The 18,810-nt window shown below is 51.0% G+C and overlaps 1 protein-coding gene across 8 annotated transcripts in view; it reads right to left on the reverse strand.

Annotated features, from left to right (window-relative positions):
• Window positions 1-17,847, reverse strand: part of FHOD3 (formin homology 2 domain containing 3) — a 475,205-nt gene extending 457,358 nt beyond the window's left edge. For all 8 annotated transcript variants that reach the window (XM_075533135.1, XM_075533134.1, XM_075533133.1 and 5 more), the window contains exon 1: window positions 17,563-17,847. In XM_075533135.1, the coding sequence (XP_075389250.1) occupies window positions 17,563-17,727 (165 nt within the window). In that variant the 5' untranslated portion in view covers window positions 17,728-17,847. The remainder of the gene's footprint in view (window positions 1-17,562) is intronic.
• Between the last annotated feature and the right edge of the window lie 963 nt (window positions 17,848-18,810).

The raw sequence follows: 18,810 nt of genomic DNA on the forward strand, positions 1-18,810 counted from the left end.
CCACAGCCACCCTGTGTACAAGAGAACAAAACACTGCCCGGTCCTGTGCCATCCTCACAAGTGTTTCCTGTGCTTGGCCCACGGTTACAGCCACGAGGTCAACCCATCTCCTTCAAGGCCTTCCTTTTCTCACTGCTCCTCCACATTACCAAGCACAGTGTCCTCCAAAGATCTCTCCGGATGGCATATCCAAAGCACATGAGATAAAGTCTCTCCATCCTTGCCTCGAAGGAGCACTCTGGCTCTTAGCCATTCCGAGACAGATCTCTGTGCTCTTTTGGCAGTCGGCGGTACTTCTGATATTCTTTGCCAGCACCATAATTCAAATGCATCGACTCCTCTTCAGTCTTCCTTATTCAGTGTCCAACTTTCACATGCATATGTGGCAACTGAAGAGCACCATGGCTCGGGTCAGGCACGCCTTAGTCCTCAAAGGGACCTCCAGGCTTCCAACACTCTAAAGAGGTCTTACGCAGCAGGCTTACCCAATGCGATGCATCCTTTGATGCCCTGCCTGCTGCTTCCATGAGCGTGGATTGTAGATCCAAGCAAGACGAAATCCTCGGCAACTTCAGTCTTTTCTCCACTTAGCATGATGTTACCCAGTAGTTCAGGCGTGAGGATTTGGTCATCTTTACATTGAGTTGTCATCCGTACTGAAGCCTGCAGTCCTTGACCTTCCTCAGCAAGGGCTTGAAGTCTCATTTTCAGCAAGCAAGGTTGTGTCATCTGCATATCGCATTCTTCTTCATATAATCCAGCTACTCTGATTATTTGCCCATTATTTCCCTCACAATAACAAAAATCATTGATCATGTACATGTTCCGAAGATCAGTGACATTGATGGGAGTATAAAGCTTCCTATTTAGCCATGACCTACTCCCCAGGTCCTGTAAAAATGCCCATCGAGGGGTTACCTATAATGTCACATGAACTCAGTTTAAATGGTCTCAGGTGTCTTCCCTGGGAGCACTTCGGTAATTGAGGTGTGCCTGATCGGAGCCTATGGTTTTTCCAATCTCCTCTTACCCATGTGAAAGCTTCACTCGATTTTTTTCTTCCTTTTGGGGAGACCAAAGAATTGATGCATTTGACTTGTGGTGTTGGGGATTCTATTGTTCAAGAGCTGGTATGGGGAACCTTTTCTCTGCCCAGGGACATTTGGGAATGGATGAAATCATGTTGTGGCCACACTGGTCAAGTATTTGATTCACTCACCCCTAATGTGACAGTGGCAGGAACGGTTTCTCTTTGGGGAAGTGGGTGATGTTGGCTGGCATTGATTGTTCGGGTCTTATAGGGCCCATGGGCCAGATGTTCCCCACCCTTGTTCTGAGAACAAACTTTCTTTGGAAGAAGTACAGCCAGAATCCCCCTTAGAGGTGAAGATTGCCAAGATTTCATGTTGCATACTTTGGACACTGAGATAGTTAAGGTTTATTGTGCCAACTTGGTCGATAAACACATGTGGGGTTAATTGAAGGGCAGAGAGAGGCTCTCTGATGGTCAGACCAGGGTGCAGCTGCCTTAACCAGTTCCCTGCTTCAGCTGGCAAAGTTCACTTCCTGCCAAGACATCCCTGAGGAGAAGCCACATGGACCTATCCTGATGCATCCCTGAGTGCTGGAGCAGCCATGTGGAGACCCCTGCCAGCACTGAGATGTTTACACACTCACTAATTTGCCTTTCCTCCTGCAGCTGGCATCATTGTGTGTGTTTTGTGAGATAGAGGAGGGCTTTGTAGACCTGTGTCAGACATATGGGCTAATGTTGGACTTATGGGCTTGGGCAGCACTGGATTGGGATGTTTTCTTAATTTGCATTTACCCTTTATATAAAACTCTCTCTTATACATGAGTTTCTATGGGTTTGTTTCTCTAATGTACCCAGACTAACAGACACATTATCAGGAAGGACCAGTCCCTGAAGGAGGACATCCTATTTAGTGACGTGGGGGGTCAGTGACAAAGAGGAGATTAAGATGGCTTAGCTGCTACGATGGGCAAGGGGTAGCACATGAGGCGAGGCAACATTTGGTTGCTATAGGCAGAGTCACTATGGGTTGGAGCTGACTCAACAGCACCCAATGACAACAACAATTTGCCCCACCAACAGCTCTGGGCCTCACATACATTCCTGTGTTCATTTCCGATGGAGACAATGAACCCTTACAGGAGACGGCCAGGCAGAGAGGTCAGAAGATACAAGCCTGAATGCCAGCCTGTTGGTTTTCCCATCTTTGGGGACAGGGGCCAGGCTCATCTCCATCCCAGCGCCTTGTAGACTGCACAGACATGCCGTGGTTGTATCACTGGCACATCCTGCAATGAATCACTGTCCACAAAAATGTACCCAGTTCTGGAAACAGAAAACCATTTATATCCTTGACTATTGTTCTGGGCAGGCATGCCCAATAGTTCTCCTCTCCCTACCCTCATGCCCATGGTGTGCGATGCTAAGCTCCAACAGGATGGGCAGGCAGGCTGGATACCATCTCCTGCCTCCAGGCACCAGTCTTTTGAAGACTTGCCATACGGGTACTGCTGGGTCCTGCAGAAGCCAGAGGCTGGTGATTTATGGAAGCTGCCATTGAAGCTGGTAGCCCAAGGCAGTGATCTGTCCGTCGAAGCCAAGCATGTCCATCAAAGGTGCCATGGCCTGAAGTGAATGCCCACCCGGTGTCTTGGCAGAAGGCAGGCACTCCACTTGTGGGAGAGAAGCTGTTGGATCCTGCAGCCATCGCTCTCATCTCCCCGGGAGGACCTTGCTCTTAGGCTGGTCCACCCTTCAAAGCTGCTGTGGTTCTGGTGGCACAGTGGTTACCAGTTTGGATGCTAAACTCAGGGTCAGCAGTTTGAAACCACCAGCTACTCCAAGGGAGAAAGAGAACTCCCATAAAGAATGACAGTCTTGGCCACTCACAGAGCCATTCTACCCTGTCCCACAGGGGAGCGTCGAGTCAGAGTGGACTCGATGGCAGGAAGTTTGGTGGCTGTCCTGGCCTTGGGAGTCCTGCCTGCCCTTCCCACCAGCTAGCAGCTCTGGACAAGGCTGTGTGTACAATTCTGTGGGAACAAGGAATGTGTGCAAGCCCCACCTCACAGGGCATCACGGCCCAGCTTGGGCCTTCCTTCTGTTGAATCAGGTCTGAACGAAAGCTACCCTTATCAGGAAGGGTACAATTGCCCCTGCGGGTTTCCGAGGCTAAATCTGGCCAGGAGCAGAAAGCCTCCCATTTCTTCCTACGAGCAGCTGGTGGTTTCCAACTGCTGACCTTGTGATTAGCAGTCCAACTTGTAATCCACCATGCCACTGGGGCTCCTACCCATCTTGGCAGCCGATGTCAATTCTAGTCCAGGGTCCCCCTCAGAGGGGAGCACTCAAGAGACTCCACAGAAGAGTCCCTAGTGTGTCTGGAGCCAACCAAACTCAAGGAAACTGCGCCACCAGCCTGTGCCCCGTCTCGTGCCAACACGAAACTTCCTCACAAGCTACACTCCTCTGTCCTGGAGGGCCCAGCATGGGCTTAGTGTTGACAAAGCCAAGGAACATGTTTCTGGTACCCTGAAGAGCTGGTCCTAACACGACATGCTCACCTGCAGTGTGGGGGCAAGTGTCAACCCACAAGCGAGGCTTACAGAGCAGGGCTCTGACAGAGGTCTGAGGAGATCCTTCTGGAAGGCATGAGAGTCTGGTACATCAACACTTGCTCTTGTCCCAGCCATCGTGTGTCTAAGCATATACTGCACTTTCCCCGTCATTCAAAGTACTCAAGAGACATTTAGGAAGACCAACTCCCAGAGGTGCCTTGAAAGAGGCCTGGGAAATCTACTGAAATGTCAGCTATCAGAAACTCTGTGGAGCCCAGTTCTACTCTAACTCATGCACTGGAAGCAACTCAACGGCAAGGTGGAAAGTCAGAAGCAAGAGGCAGTGACAGGGCTGTAATCCAGAACCCAGAGCCCAAGCTAGCGCCAAAGGACTTGGGAAGGGGGCTGGCTATGAGCATGTGAATCAGGTTCCCTCCATGGAGTGGGGACACTGGATGGGGAGAAGGCATTCACGCTGACTCACACGTGGCCTGGTGTTTCCAATAAGTAAGATGCAAGAGGGGGTTAGGGAGCAGGTCGGTCTGGGGACAGGAACTGAATCATCCTAAATGTGCTCCCATTTTGACATTTCTTAAATGCACCTCCATGTCTATATTTAATGATTCACATATGTTATTCGAATAATGCAATAGTACATATATACTTAATATTTCTCTTGGAGGGTTTTTTTTTTGCTTTACACTATTAAAATAATTCTCAATCACCTTTTACAAGGTTAAGTCAAAAGGAGGAGTGTGGTGTGGCATCCTGGGTTAAGCATGGGCTGCTAACCACAAGGTTGGCAGTTTAAACCCACCAGACACCGAGGGGAGGAGGGGCAAGGCTTTCTGCTCCCACAATGAGACTGCCTGCCTCAGACACCCTCTGGGCAGTTCTGCTATGCCCTATAGCACCATTAGGAGTTGAACTCTCCCTAATCGCAGTGGGTACGTCAAGAAAATATTGCTATGGAAATAATAAAATCATAGAAAACTTTATTAAACCAGAAATTACCAAATGTGAAGCTGTTATTTCTCAATGTATCTTCCAGCTAGGAAGGAGGCAGTGCTTACTTCGCTCCCAAAGAATTCTGGGCTTTTCCATTCACATCACCTCAATGTAACCATTCTGGCATCCTCAGGGGATCCAAATTATGTTCTATTCGATGTTCTTTGAGTTTGAGGAACAAACAGATGTCAGCAGGAGCAAATTCGGGCTTCCGGGTGAATGGGATAAACTACTCAATTACATTTTCTGGCTGCCCTCAAAGAATGCACAGGTACATGGCCATGTTGGGGGGAGGGAGGGAGGGAGGGTATGGGAGTGTGTGTGTGTGTGTGTGTGTGTGTGTGTGTGTGTGTGTGTGTGTGTGTGTGTGTGTGAATTACATAAATTTCCTGGCCTTTTTTCTCCTCGATGCAGTTCTCCATTTTTGTAAACTGTCTTCGTAAGATGCTCCCATAATCATCCTGTCTCCTTCAAGAAACTCTTTCAGGATGACTCTTTCGAAATCCCCAAAATTTGTCCCCATCACCTGCTGAGCTGACCCTCTCCTCTCTTCCTTGAATTTGATTGGCCCAGCAGATCCCCTTGGAAGCCAGTTTGGATTGGGCTTTGAGTCTCTGGATTGTACTGTTAAAATCCAAGACTCATCCCATTTCTATTTGTTTCATAAAATCGTCTTCATTAGCTTAGATCTTGCAGAAAAGACAGGGGAGAACACCAGCGTCCTGAACAACTGGTCTATGTGCATTACTTTTGGCACGCACTGAGCTGGAAGTTTGCCGAAGCCAAGACGTTTGCTTGAAATATAAAATCCCAAACTGTGTGAGCCCCCTTTTCTGGGCTCCTGCAACAGTGTCTTCATTCATTTGGCAGTCTTCAGTCTTGGTTCATCTCTGAAGTCCTTCTGAGGTCCTGAAAATGCGTGAGCCCTCCAAAAATTGTTGTTTCGTGTGGGACCACTTTTCCATAAAATTGTCACCAAGTGTCAATTATTTAGGAAGATGTCTACTTGAGTATTATTTAAAATTTGAGACAAGTTTTGGCCTCAGAATCATTTTTTCCCAAAGTACAAACAGTATCCTCTTTTTTTAAATAAATACTTTTATTGGGGGCTCTTACATCTCTTAGCAAAATCCATACATTCATCCAGTGTGTCGAGCATATTTGCACATATGCCGCCATCATCATTTTCAAAGCATTCTCTTCCCACTTGGGTTTCTGATATCAGCTCCCCATTTCTTCCCCCTCCTCCCTCAGCAACCCTTGATAAGTTATAGATTATTATTTTTCATATTTTACGTCGTCTTCCCTCTCCCCTCACCACTTTCCCATTGTTCGTCCCCCTGGGAGGCAGAAGGCAGTCTGGTGAAATGAAGAACTTGTCTGGAGTCATCTGCTGATCACAGAATCACCTGTAAATACATTGTGTTGGGAATAACTCTGAACTACAAACAGAATCACAATGCTTTTGTACTTACCCTTGTACATGTATGTATATGGGTGTTTGTATGCATGTGCAGGTACTTCCACACAGTAAAGCACCTGGCACGTACAATTATGGTTTCTTTTAGGCATAACCAAATACATCAGAGGATTGGCTTTCTGGCTTTGAAGGCTTAGGAAAGACCGCCACTGTGTTGTGGGGCAACTGACCTAACAGAGTTCCTAACGTGTATGGTCCTCCTCTGTTTGGTGAAGAGTGTTTGGGATCTGAAAGCTTGGAAACCGCAATAATATATAAGTAACGTAGTTTATTGTGCCAACATGGCTGATAAACACATGTGGAGTTCATTGAAGGGCAGAGGGATAAATGGCTCAATGAGCCTCATCTTTCAAGTTCTCGAGTGTCTTGCTTTTTGGTGGTTAGACCAGGATACAGCTGCCTTAGCCAGTTCCCTGCTTCAGCTGGCAAGACTCACTTCCTTCAAGACATCCCTGAGGAGAAGCCATCTGGACTTACCCCGATGCAGCCCTGGGTGCTGGAGCAGCCCTGTGGAGACCCCTGCCAGTGCTGAGATGTTTACACATTCACTGACTCGGATTTCCTTCTGCAGTTGGCATCATTGCGTGTATTTTGTGAGTTGAAGGAGAACTTCGTGGATTGGTGTTGGACATATGGGTTGATGTTGGACTTGTGGGCTTAGGCAGCACTGGGTTGGAATGTTTTCTTGATTTGCACTTACCCTTTATATAAAACTATCTCTTATATATGAGTTTCTGTGGATTTTTTTTCTCTAAAGTACCCAGACTAACACAATAAGTCTTGTAAGTATCAGTCCCCACTTGTCTGGAGCAAAAGACACAGAAGGAAAGGCAAGACTCAAAGAAGACACTAATCTAGTGGACTATCGCCATAAACCACGGCCTCCCTGGGACCACAAGAACTAGATAGTGCTTGGCTACCACTCCTAGTAGGATGGCAGAAAATATAGGACTGCACACAAATTCTTAGTAAGTTCAGACTTACTGGACCAGTTGAGATTAGAGGACTTCTCATGACTATTGCCCTGAGAGATGCTTGCTTCAAGCCTTGAACGAAAACTACCCAAGGCCTTTCAGCTAAATAACAAATTTACTCACAAAATAAATCGTATCACTGGAAGGGCTGTGCTCCTTTAGTGAAGACATCATCTACCATCACTGTAAAGTAAAGGTGGAAAAGGTCAGGGGACAGGGAACCCAGAGCCCAAGAAGCGGAGCAAGTGGAAGAAGGAGACTGGTGACATCAGTGAACCAGGTCACCGGTGTCACTGAACAATCTGTAGAAAGGTGATCTGTTCTTTTTCATTCATTTTTTTACAGTTTCACCAACTTACAATCCATGTAGGATCTATTTCAGTCGTTCAGTCACCACCGTACAAGCTGTGCAACCACCACAGTCACTTCCAGGATGTTTCCTCGTCCTGGTACCCATGGTTGTTAGCACCGCAGTCCCTGCCAACTGCCCCCATGCCCACCCCTCGTGCCCCATTGAGCCTATTCACCCAGTGGTTGTCTCTGCAGGTTTACCGAAATACACAAAAAATAGACAAAGCACAAAGCAGTGGCCCAAGCAGACTGACAGAATAAAACAGAGAAAACCCTCAATCGAAAACGAAGCAGAAGAGATTGAACACGGGAGCCGTCATACGTTGGCTCAAAAGGGAGATCAGGACAAAGGGCCACTGGAGGGCGGGTCACTGCAGAGGCAGTTAGGCCAAAATGCAGACCTTGCCTAATGGGAACGGAGTTGGTGCTATAAACCTTTAAACACAAGTTTTAAAATGAGCTTTAAATCGTGTGCATGGCTTGGCCTGGGTTGAAAAAAGGCTCCCTAAAAACACTGACACCTGCACCTGCTGTACGTAAGGGTCCTGTTTGGATCAAGTCCGTGTCACTATGGAGGTATGCATCTTCGCTGGTATAATGGAATACAGTAGTTCCGACTGTCACGCCCCCTCCCTAAGTATTTTGTTGTCACCAAGTCAATTACAAAGCGATAAAGACTTAGGGGGACTCCATGGAGCTTCCAAGTGGTAACCTTCTCAGGAGATGCTGGGCTGGCTTCAGTCAGGGAGCACACAGACATATAGGCATGAGTTTCTACTTTAGAAGAGGGAGGAGCCAGGGGATTCCAACATTGTAACATCTAAATTGCAAATCAAACTCTTGTGGAGGTGTTTTCCCAAACTGTAAACAGATACACTGTAGATTCCATTTGCTACTATGTGGCTCTAAAAATAAACAAACTCCGAATATATATATAGTTAGTCTTGCTGATTCACAGTTGTTTGATTTGTTTTTAAAGACCATTTTTCTCCTCTTCAGTACTTAATCCACAAGCAAGTTAAATGAATCTGCACACGAGACTTATGTCCTAGACTCTTAAGTAGATCAGTCACAGGGTGGGAAAAGAAATACTGATGGAAGCGTGACAAACTCACGGGCCAATGGCAGGCTGCTTCAGTCACAACAAAGATGCCTAAGACACACCGTGACATGTAATAATAAGAGCTTTGAGAGGCAACAGAACACTGGACCTTGTGGCCTATTTTTTAAAGCTCTTTTATGAAAAGTTTTAAATAGGCAAATACAGAGGGAAAAATATAATGTCCCCACCCCTGAGTCACCCACTAGCTTTAACTTAGGGCCTTCTCTTGTTCCATTTAGGTACCCACTTACCCACTGGCCCCTCACCCTGGGACATTTGGAAGTAAACGCCAGACATCATTTAATCGCATCTATAAATATTTCGTATGTGACTCTGAGAGACACAGATGCTTATTTAAACACAAACACAATACTATTAGCACACATTAAAATGAATCATTTCTAATACCAGCGACTGCTCAAGTTTGCCCAATTATTGCAAACTGTCTGAATCAGTATTTCAGCCACACCTTGCAACCGGTCGCTACGTCTCTTCAGTCTCCTATAACATGTTTCTTTCTTTCTTTTTTTTTCCTTTGCAATTTCTTATTATAGGAACTGTAATTCCCACATTTCCCCACAGTGAATTCCTAGACTTGGCTGGGTGTAGCACACGCTCCCTGTAACTTCGTTGGCCCCATCCTTTCTTATTTAGCTCAGTGCCAGGGCCAGAAATATATGACAGGGAAAGAAATGATGACAGTCTGGCTATTCCCCGTAAAGGAGCAGGATGCTGATAAACCCAAGATGACACCCCACCAAAGTGGGCCCAGCTACGGCAATTACCTTAGCTCACTGTCCTCCTGTTGATTCTGACTCAAAGCCACCCAGCAGACGAGTCAAACCGCTCCTGCGAGGGTCTGTGGCTGTAACTCTTCGCGGGAGTAGAAAACTTCGTCTTTCTCCCACAGAGCACCTGGTGGATTGGAGCCACCTGTCTTGTAGTGTGGCAGTGGGACAAGTAACCCGCTATGCCACCCGGCCCCTTTCTGAAGGAAGTCAACTATACACCGGGGCTATTCCAGAGGAAGCCGCAGGCAAACAGGAGGGTCACTGTCCGATGAGTAGTGAAAGTCAACACCAGTGACTGTCTCCCCTCTGAGGGCAGAAAGGTGCCCACATGGCCAAGACTTCATCAGACAGACAGAGCCCTGAAAGCACACAAGGGCCGGATACGTGGCGGGACCAGAGTGGACCGGGGCTGGGCGCGGAGGGGGTGGCAGGGTGGAATGTCTGTTCCGCTAGCTCTGAGTTTATGGTGATGGGAAATACAGCACTGGATGGTGGTGGGGGTTTCACTGCCGGACTGACGGATGAAATCCACTGAAATGTACATGGGCATAACATGGAATTGGGAAATCATACTGCCTATCTTTCACGGATATATAAATCATTTTCTTGGTGGCTCTTATAGCTCTTATAACAATCCACACATCAATTGTATCTAGCCCATATCTTTTTACAACAACAAAAGAATGAGGGCGGGGGCGGCGGACCCGAGTTGGACCCTGCATGTTAATCAGTTTTTAATCTGCAGCCCAAACAACCAGTGTTTCACGGTCCTGTTTTTTTGGTTTTTTTTTTTCAGAGGGATGCAAGTCAGACGTTGGGGACAAAAGGGCAAACTCAGAGTATCAACTCTGGAAGGAACTTGGTGGAGCATAGCACGTCAGGCCCTGCCCTGTGACAGGCCCTGCAGTCGCTCCCTGCCCCCACGGCAAGAAAGCCTGGGAGCCGCCTGTTGGCTAATAATGGGACACAGTTGGCTACAGGCTTTGGAGTTAAAAAAAAATGTTTTTGACCTTAAATGCAGCTCCTCTACTTCTAGACAGTGTGATCACAGACAGCCTGCTGGACTTCCTTGTGCCTCAGTTTCCTCTCTGTACAGGAAGGACCTGCCGGCCAGCATGCTAGCATTCTAATGAGGATAAGACATGGCTAGGCACGGAAGCCTACACTTTAGCCCCTTGCCCCCAAAGCTTCCTGGATCTGTGCAGAGGGCACCGGCAGCACCTGCTGGATATGTCTGGCTGGGGCATGGATGTGATCTGGGGCCATGCATGAAGCAAAGCCCAATGACCCATCCCAGGTTCAACCCAGTGATCCTGATCTAAACGTGGGGCTTCAACCCACTGAGCTAATTACGGTAGAATCAGATTCAACTGTTCTCGGCAGTTCATAGAACCGCCCGCAACAGTGCTGTCCTAGAAGCAGTGTGCTGGAGAGTCATGTAAGCAAGCACAAGTAAGCTTATGTTTACTCTGCTCCCTGGGTACTCCGTACCTGTCGGGGGTAGGAAAAAATGGCTTTGGTCCCGTAAGAAGATGCTGTAGGGTCAGGAAAAGACAAATGTCTGCCATACTGAATAGCAGAATCTTTGATATGTTGAAAAATATATATATGAAATTGTTCACTACATATCAGTCAGTAAGCACAAATAAACCCATGCTTACCTGGCTTCCTGTGTAATCCGACCCTTCCTGGGTAATGTGATGTCACAACACCCTTGCTAACTTCACTAATGATCTCATCTTTCAAAAATCTGAATGTAACAAACAGATGTGCCCCTTAAGAGGATTAAGGTGGAAATTCATTAACACGATAATATGGGTGGATTTGTGTTCTAAATGAAGACCCATCCATCAACTTAATACACACACCATCTCTGCACTGCTCAGCTGCAGGGGAGCACTCAGTGCAACCGGGTCTTCAGCTTCCAGGAAGGAATCAGAACAGAGGGAGACAGCCTGGGGCTCCCATGTACTGAGAGCCTGGCCCAGCCATCTAACCACGGCTGCGGAGATAGCTGTGTGCACTCAGGTCTCCTAACACTGACCTGAAATGCACACGCTGCTTTAGGGAGTCCGAGGCAGCCTGGGAATGTACGTTTCTAAAAGGTGCTAGCCAATGCAAATGGTCCGGCCCATACTTTAAGTAGCAAGGTTCTAATCCTCCCTACAATTGACTACTTACAGGTAGGGCATCTGAGGCAGCCAGGTAATGAGGCAAGAATGAACAGAGCCCACTCTGGGCTCAGGTGGGGCTGAGCCTGCCCCAGTGACAGAGTTCATGATGGGATGTGGGTAGGCTGCCCAGCAGGAGGGCATTCAAGACATGAAAGGAGAGTCGGTCAAATAAATCATAGACCCTTGTAGACTTGGTACGGTGATGCTTCTCTCACAGTGAGCCCATGGTTATTACTCCACTCTGCCTAGAGGGGGCGCAGTGGATGACTGCTCAGCTGCCAACCAAAAGGCTGGCAGTTCAAACCCACACAGCAGTTCCACAGGAGAAAGAGCCGGCAGTCCACTCTTCTGTCACCCGACGTCATTAAGAGTCAACTCCACGCCAGCCCCAACAACTGTCTAGCTCACCGTGGGAACCACCGCACTTTCTCAACAAAATTACAACCTCAAAATTGCCATCCGACGTGCATGATAACTATTTTTCTTTTAACATTCCATACTTCCAGTTTTGCCTACCAATGGAGGGAAAACAAGACTCTCTCCATCTTTAAAGACCTTCAGCATCAATGGAGCCAAGCGGTTTCCATTTTAAAACTTCTAGGAGTCTAGTAATTCTGCTGCCAAGCTGTGGCTTTTTATTAGAATTCCTATAACAATTTTTTCCTTATAAAACATTAGAGACAAGTGCACAGTTGTGCAAGAGTTAAGCGTTTTTAAAAGACAGGGCCTCGCCTGGTCTAGTAAAGCTGACATCTGCCCAGCTGGCTTCTTACTGGGCTGTCTACTCCCATAAAGAGTTACAGTCTCAGAAACCCACAGGGGCAGCTCTACACTGTCCTACAGGGGAGCTAGGAGTCCAGTCAACTCAAGGGCGGCAGTGAATTCAGTTTGAAGCCATCTCATGTTGCGGGTAGGCTGAGGAAGGGGTGATCTCCAATAAAACAGTGTATGGTTTTGGTCTAAAACAGTAGTTGTGTTAAACTGAATGTCCTGGTTCTCTGGTGCGGCTGCAATGGAGACACCAGCACAGAGTGGGTTTTGCAGACAGGCATTGACTGTCCCTCAGGGAAGAGGCAAGGGGTGCTGGCTCCAGGGGAAGACTTTCTCCGCGTGTCTGGCTCTTGAGAAAGGTCCTTGGCTCTTCTGAGCATCTGCTTCTGAGAGATCTACAAGTCCCTCAACATCCCTTGTCTCCCTCTCTGATTTTGGCCTGCTTGTGTAATCTCCCCTGTCTTCCTGACAGCCCACACGTTGCGACCTCTTTGAAAAGAAGGAGGTGGTAGTCCCACCCTGAGATCTGAGACACCACCGTTCCACCTTCTGACATGGAGAAGGTCACGCTTCTTGTGCACCTTCCCGTCGTTGGACTGCTCTCTGAGCAGCTACAGAGATGTCCCGTTCCTTTTCCTAAGGACAACAGATGCAGCTCCTCGGGTCTGTGTCGTGCCTACAAAATCCTGGCAGGCAAGCCCCATTCTTCCCTCGTGTTCTCTTTCCTCTTGGGCTAAGGAAGTGAGGTTCCTACTGGGGTGGCTGGCTAGACCCATCAGTCATAACTCTGTAACCAAAGACTATGTAGCCACATCCTCAAGAAACACCCTAGGACAGGCTTCTTCGTGTGCACAAAAGGATGTTCAAGATCTCTTCGAATTCTCTTTTCATTTTGCACGGTTCCTTTTGACGTCCATCTCGTTTCCGCGGCATTTCACCATACGTGGCAAGGAGAAACCGTGTGGCCCCTTTAAATCTTACTTCGCAATCCCCTCAGCCAGGTAGCCAACTCAGCTGTTCTAAGTTCTGCTTTTCACCAAACCTATGAACGGCACTCAAACAAATGCTCTGCCACTGCCTAAGAAGCATCACCCTTCTCGAATGCCGAATCGCATGTCCGTCGGTTCCTTTAAATGCTTAGAGAAAAGTATATGTAATGTCCATGTGTACGGCAGTGTTCTGCTGCTAGGGCCGCACGCTTTCTCGGAGAAGATGCGTTGTTAATGGCTCCCGTCACTTCCTCCCAAGAGCCTCACCTGCCTTCCATATCAGTAATTATAGGGAGTCTCTTCAAGGCCAGCTAGATTTGTACTATTAGGCATCTGAAACCTTTTCCAATCTTTATCCACTGCCCAATCGCAAACCACATTTTAGATATTTGGTACCACTTCTATCTAGTTATCTAGTGTTGCTGTAACAGAGAAACCAAAAGGGGGTGGCTTTAACAAACAGAAAACTATTTTCTCGTCATTGAGGAGACTGCAAGTCTGAATTCAGGGTGCCTGCACTCAGGGGAGGCTTTCCCTCTTGGTAAATTCTGGAGGAAGGTCTTCTCTCTTTGGAGCTTCTACCCCCGTGGAATCATCATCCGGCTTGGCAATCTCTCCCCTCACATCTCTGCTTTCTGCATGTTTCTTTCATCTCTCCACACATCCTACACCCATCCTGCCTCATCATTAGAGCAAAGACAACCCACTGCTGAATGGGATCATAACGATGGGCACAGGGGCTAGGATTTACAACACAGATCTGCGGGGGCCACTCTGCAATCCCAACGCTCAGCAACTTCCAGTGGAGCCAGAGGATGTGAACGAAACGAACGCGCCAATGGGTGGAGAAAAAGATGCACAGAGTGGCATTTCGACCACTTCAGGAGTTCCCAGCTCAGGAGTGGCCCTTGACGAAGTTTAAAAATTAAACCCTCTGAGCGGTCCTTCTAGGGGGCTGGCTGAAATTCCTCCAGCAATTTCTGCCTGTGTTGTTGTTTTCAGGTGGCATCTCTGCATGTGTGAGCAGCTTCAACCACTTCAACTCCCCTGGGAGTGAGAATGTGCAGGAGGACCCGGAGATCAGAGAGCCTCTACTTGGCACCTTCTGGCTTCTCTGCTTTCCACTGCCCGGAACCCCAGGTCTTGTTAAGGCCAGGTCCCCTGAGGAAGCAGTCCCTGTGGCCCAAGGTGCTTCACCCTTGCCAGGGACCCTGAGGCAACCACTTGCCCACTTAGCACCTAGGCTAGCTAAACTCACAGCTGGGTCTCTAAACGATTTGTTCTGATTTGTTCTCACAGAAGACTACAAACTTCACTGGGGCAGGAATTCTGCCTTGAGGCTCTTACTCATGCATAAAACATTCACCAGCCCCCAGCACAGAGCGTGTAGGAGCTCCTGGAGTAAGCCCAGGAGGGGCAGCTTCTGCCCCAGGTACACAACTGGGTCCAGGAGTGCCAAGGAGCACTGAAGCCTGAGGGCCCACAGGCTGGTTTGAATCCCAGCTGAGGAATCTCTGTATTTAGACTGCTCTCTGAACCTGCCTTGAGGTTCTACCTCAATAGTTTCCACGGCAACATATTTTGTTAGACCTATTTTTTGACCATGGTAAAATGTTAAAAGAATCTAAAGGGGGGTGTGGGAGAGAAAGCCCCAACCTCACAGAGCTGTGTAGTATTCAATGAGCTAACACCTCAGAAACCTTGACAGTACACACCCTGCATGCCCAGTGCTCAAAATTCGTGAGTATTCTATCACCCATGGGCCCTCTGGCTTTGACATTCCCTGCTGGAAACCAAGCACCATTTTTAAAAAGTGCTGTGCTCTTAAACACGTGTGGTGCCATGGTTGGCGCCATTGAGTCGAGTCCACGCCATGTGAGAGCCGAGCTGCCCTGTGCACTTTGCTGGTTGTAGTCCTGCCCAGAGCAAACCACCACGTCTTTCTCCCAAAGAGGCAAGGGGTGGGTTCAAACTGCCATCCTTCCACTTCGCAGCCAAGCCCCAAACCACGTCATCACCTGGGCTCTTCCACCTCGGCACTTACAACCATAGAGTCACTGAGTCCATGCTGACTCACAGAGACAGACCCTCTCGAGAGTTCCCAAGACTATAAATCCTCACAGGAGCAGGCAGTCTCGGCATTCTCCCGGAAAGCGGTTGGGGGTTTCAAACTGTAGACCTCGTGGTTAGCAACCCAGTGTTGCACCCACAGCGCCACCGGGGGGGGGGGGGGGGGGCTCCTTGACCAAACCCTGCATAACAGCATCAGCCACTCCCTCGGCTCCTGGTGTGAACAACCAGGGCCAAACCTCCAAGCATTACTGCTGGGGTCTGTGGACAAACAATTCAGAGGATGAGGGCAGCTAGTCAACAGAGCTAGGGGTCAAGGGTCTCTGTGGGACATCTTCTGGTTGTCCACATGCCCCAGGGGACATCTCGGCGAGCTCCGTGAGGCAGTGCAACTGCGGTGCTGTGGTTTCTAACTTGGGGTGGACACAATGCCGTCCGTGGTGGGGTGCTATCATAGAAACATAAAGCCTACTTCGGCTCCCAGCTTGAAAGGTCAGCTCAGGTCTATAGGGTGTGAAGCCTCAGGAAATCACTTCAACATTACTGCCAAGGTCGTTGTAACCAGAGACCATAACAAAGGGGGTGAGGTGGAAGATGTCCTCCAGAAACTTCTACCTCAGTCTACCAATGGAGAAGAATCAAATAATTTGCAAAAGAGGTTCTGATAAGATGAATCCATACTACATCATTCTGTTCCTCCAGTCACTCTGCCCTACCAATTCACAACCTACACAGGCTTCCCCCACCCCACTCCCCTACAGTGGTTTCCACATACAGTGTCCGCTACAATGGGAGAATCAGATCGAACTGCCCCATTCCTGCCTGTAGAGAGGTCACCAGCTAAGTGGAGCAAAAGTAAGAGTGCTCTGATACACTACATCCAAAGCAAACCCATGGCCACCGAGTTGATTCCTGCTCGTTGCAACCTTAGAGGCCAGGGGAGAATTATCCCGGTGGGCTTCCAATACTCTTAACTTTTTTTACGAAGCAGGTGGCCCCCTCTCTCCCACAGAGGGGCTGTTGGGTTCGAACTGCCGACCTCGGGGTTCAGCAGCTCAGTAGGAGCCCACCCCGCCACCTGAACACCTTTTTAATCCACGAACAGAAGGGGAAACACAACAGCCAAAGTCCAGGGTTTTCACCCACACACAGCCTCTCCCCTGTACGTCCAAGGCAGATGCACACGGTCGAGACATCTGAAGAATTTTTCAAGAAAATCAATCAACTTATTTTCGGCAGCCAGGGTTATCTTTTCCAAATATTTGTCGATGTAGGGACCTCAAGGAATAAACCACCTCAAAGCTCTGGTATGTACCCTGAGCAGACCAGGCACCGGGGCGGTCACCATTCAAGGTGCAGTCCCTCTGTTGAAGCAGGAGGGACGGCTCTCCGGGGTAACGAAGTGATTGGGTTTCAACGCCCGGCTCTTTGCAACAAACACTTTTGTCAGACGCCTGTCCTCCTACAAAGGGTTAAAAAAGAAGACGAAGGCGAAAAAGAAAAGAACTCAACCTCTCAGTCGGGTGGACTGAGAAGCCATTCTTCCCGGGGACTCTCCTTTCGGCCGGCGACGCTGAAGGCTTTGTGCCCGCGCCGCCCCCTGCGCGCCCCCGCCCCTCCTCCCACAGCCAACGCTCCTCCGAGGTCCCCAAGGCCACCTGCTTCCCCTCCGAAGAAAGGGGGCCACTCGGAGGGCCAGTGCCCAGCGCGGCAGGCGTCCTCGGCAGGCCCCCTCCCGGGGACCAGAAGGGCGAGGTCTCCGGGAAGCGTGCTCCGTCGCTAACGCGGCGCCCGCGGCCCCCGGGCCTGAGACAGGGTTTCTCCGCGGCCCCGCTCCGGGGGGCGGAGGGGGGTGCGTTGGGGGGCGCCTCCGCGGGCCCTTGGTAGTGCGGGGAACCGGTTCGTTCCGCGCGCGTCGCCAGGCCGGGCCCCACGGCGAGCGGCTGGCGGCTGGCGGCTGCCGGCTGCCGGCTCCCGAGCCCTACCCCGCCCACCCGGCCGAGCTAACGGCGCGGCGCCCGGGAACCTTCGGCATCCCGCCCCCGGCCGCCGCGGCACCTGCTCCGGGCACCCGCCCCCGGCCCCGAGCAGGACGCGCCGCCGGGCTGCCTCCCCGGCGCGCCCCACGCCGGCGTGAGGGTCCCCGCGGCCCCTTTGCCTAACGGGCATGGCGCTCCGCCCCGTCGCCGGTCGGCCCGCCGCGCCGCCACCCCGGGGCCCACCGCGGCACGGGCTGCGGCCGCCAGCCGCTCGGACCGTACCTTGTGCGGAGCCCGCAGCAGCCGGTGGACCCCGGCCAGCTGGGTGCCGAGCGCGAGGTCCTCCCGGAACGTGAAGAGCGGCGGGCGGCTGGGCTCGGGGAAGTTGGTGCTGTTGAAAGGGTCCGTGTCGTCCAAGAACTGCACCCGGCAAGCCAACGTGGCCATGATGCATCCCTGCCGCGGGGGCGCGGGCCCCGGGCTTGGCGGGGCCGCGGGCGGAGACGCCGGGGTCGCTGCGCGCGTGAGAGACCGCGGCCGCCGCTCTCAGGCTCGCGGGCTCGAAGGCTGGGGCGCGCCGGCTGCAGCCCCGGCTCCGGCCGCGGGGGGCGGGGCGGGGCGGGGCTTCCTCCCTCCCTCCCACCCTCCGGCTCGGGCTCCGCCCCCTCCGCCCCCCGCGCTGCCGGCGCCCGGGAGGGAAAGCTGGTGTGCTTCGCGCCCGCGCCGTGCGCTCAGCCCGGGCCATTGCGGACGCCGGCTGCACGTGCGCCCCGCAGCCGGCGACCGACCTGCGTCCTGGGCATGCGGGCTACCGCAGGGCAGGGCCGCCCTCCGAACTCTTCCTCGCCTGGGAAAGGGCTGAACCCAGGTGCGAACCCCCCGGTGTGCGCGGCTGCCGGGATTCGGAAAGCCTGGGCACCTGGGGAACCAGCCCCGGGCAGCACGCTGGACGATGGCTGGACCAAGGAGGAGAGGAAGCGGGGGACCCACGCGGTTCTTTCTCAAAAGACAAGACCAAGAGTGCCAGATAGGAGACCTAGGCGCTGCTCAGGGGCGCCCAGTAGGTGCTGGCTGGACCTCTGCATTGCCTCTCTCACCAAAGTCCTAACTGGACCTGCGGGGCCCGGTCCTGCGCCTCTGCAGTGCCCAGCACTACTGACCAGGTCACCGGGCTGCAGAAATGCAGGGTCCCCTATCGTAACCCAGGATCTTGGCGGAAGGTTTGCCGCAGGCTACGCTCGGCTGTGCCCGAGACTCGGCGCAGCCTCCACCGCTCTCCACGCTGCTCGCGGGCGACCCCCTTCGTCCGTTTGCAGGGAAACTGCGGTGCCCTCCATTCGATCACCTTCATGGACTCCTCTCACCCCATCTAGGTAGAACTTTCAAGTACCACCCCCCCCCCCGCCCCGGGCGTTACAAAGCGGCTTTAGAATCCGCTTCCCTCTTCTCTAGTGTCCGTAGAAAAAAAGGCTCATCCCACACACAGCTGCATCCTGCGTCTTTCCCTCTCCGCAGCCCCGTGGTCGGTGC

The sequence above is a fragment of the Tenrec ecaudatus genome, chromosome 15, assembly GCF_050624435.1.
Source record: "Tenrec ecaudatus isolate mTenEca1 chromosome 15, mTenEca1.hap1, whole genome shotgun sequence".
NCBI classification, from domain to species: Eukaryota; Metazoa; Chordata; class Mammalia; order Afrosoricida; family Tenrecidae; genus Tenrec; species Tenrec ecaudatus.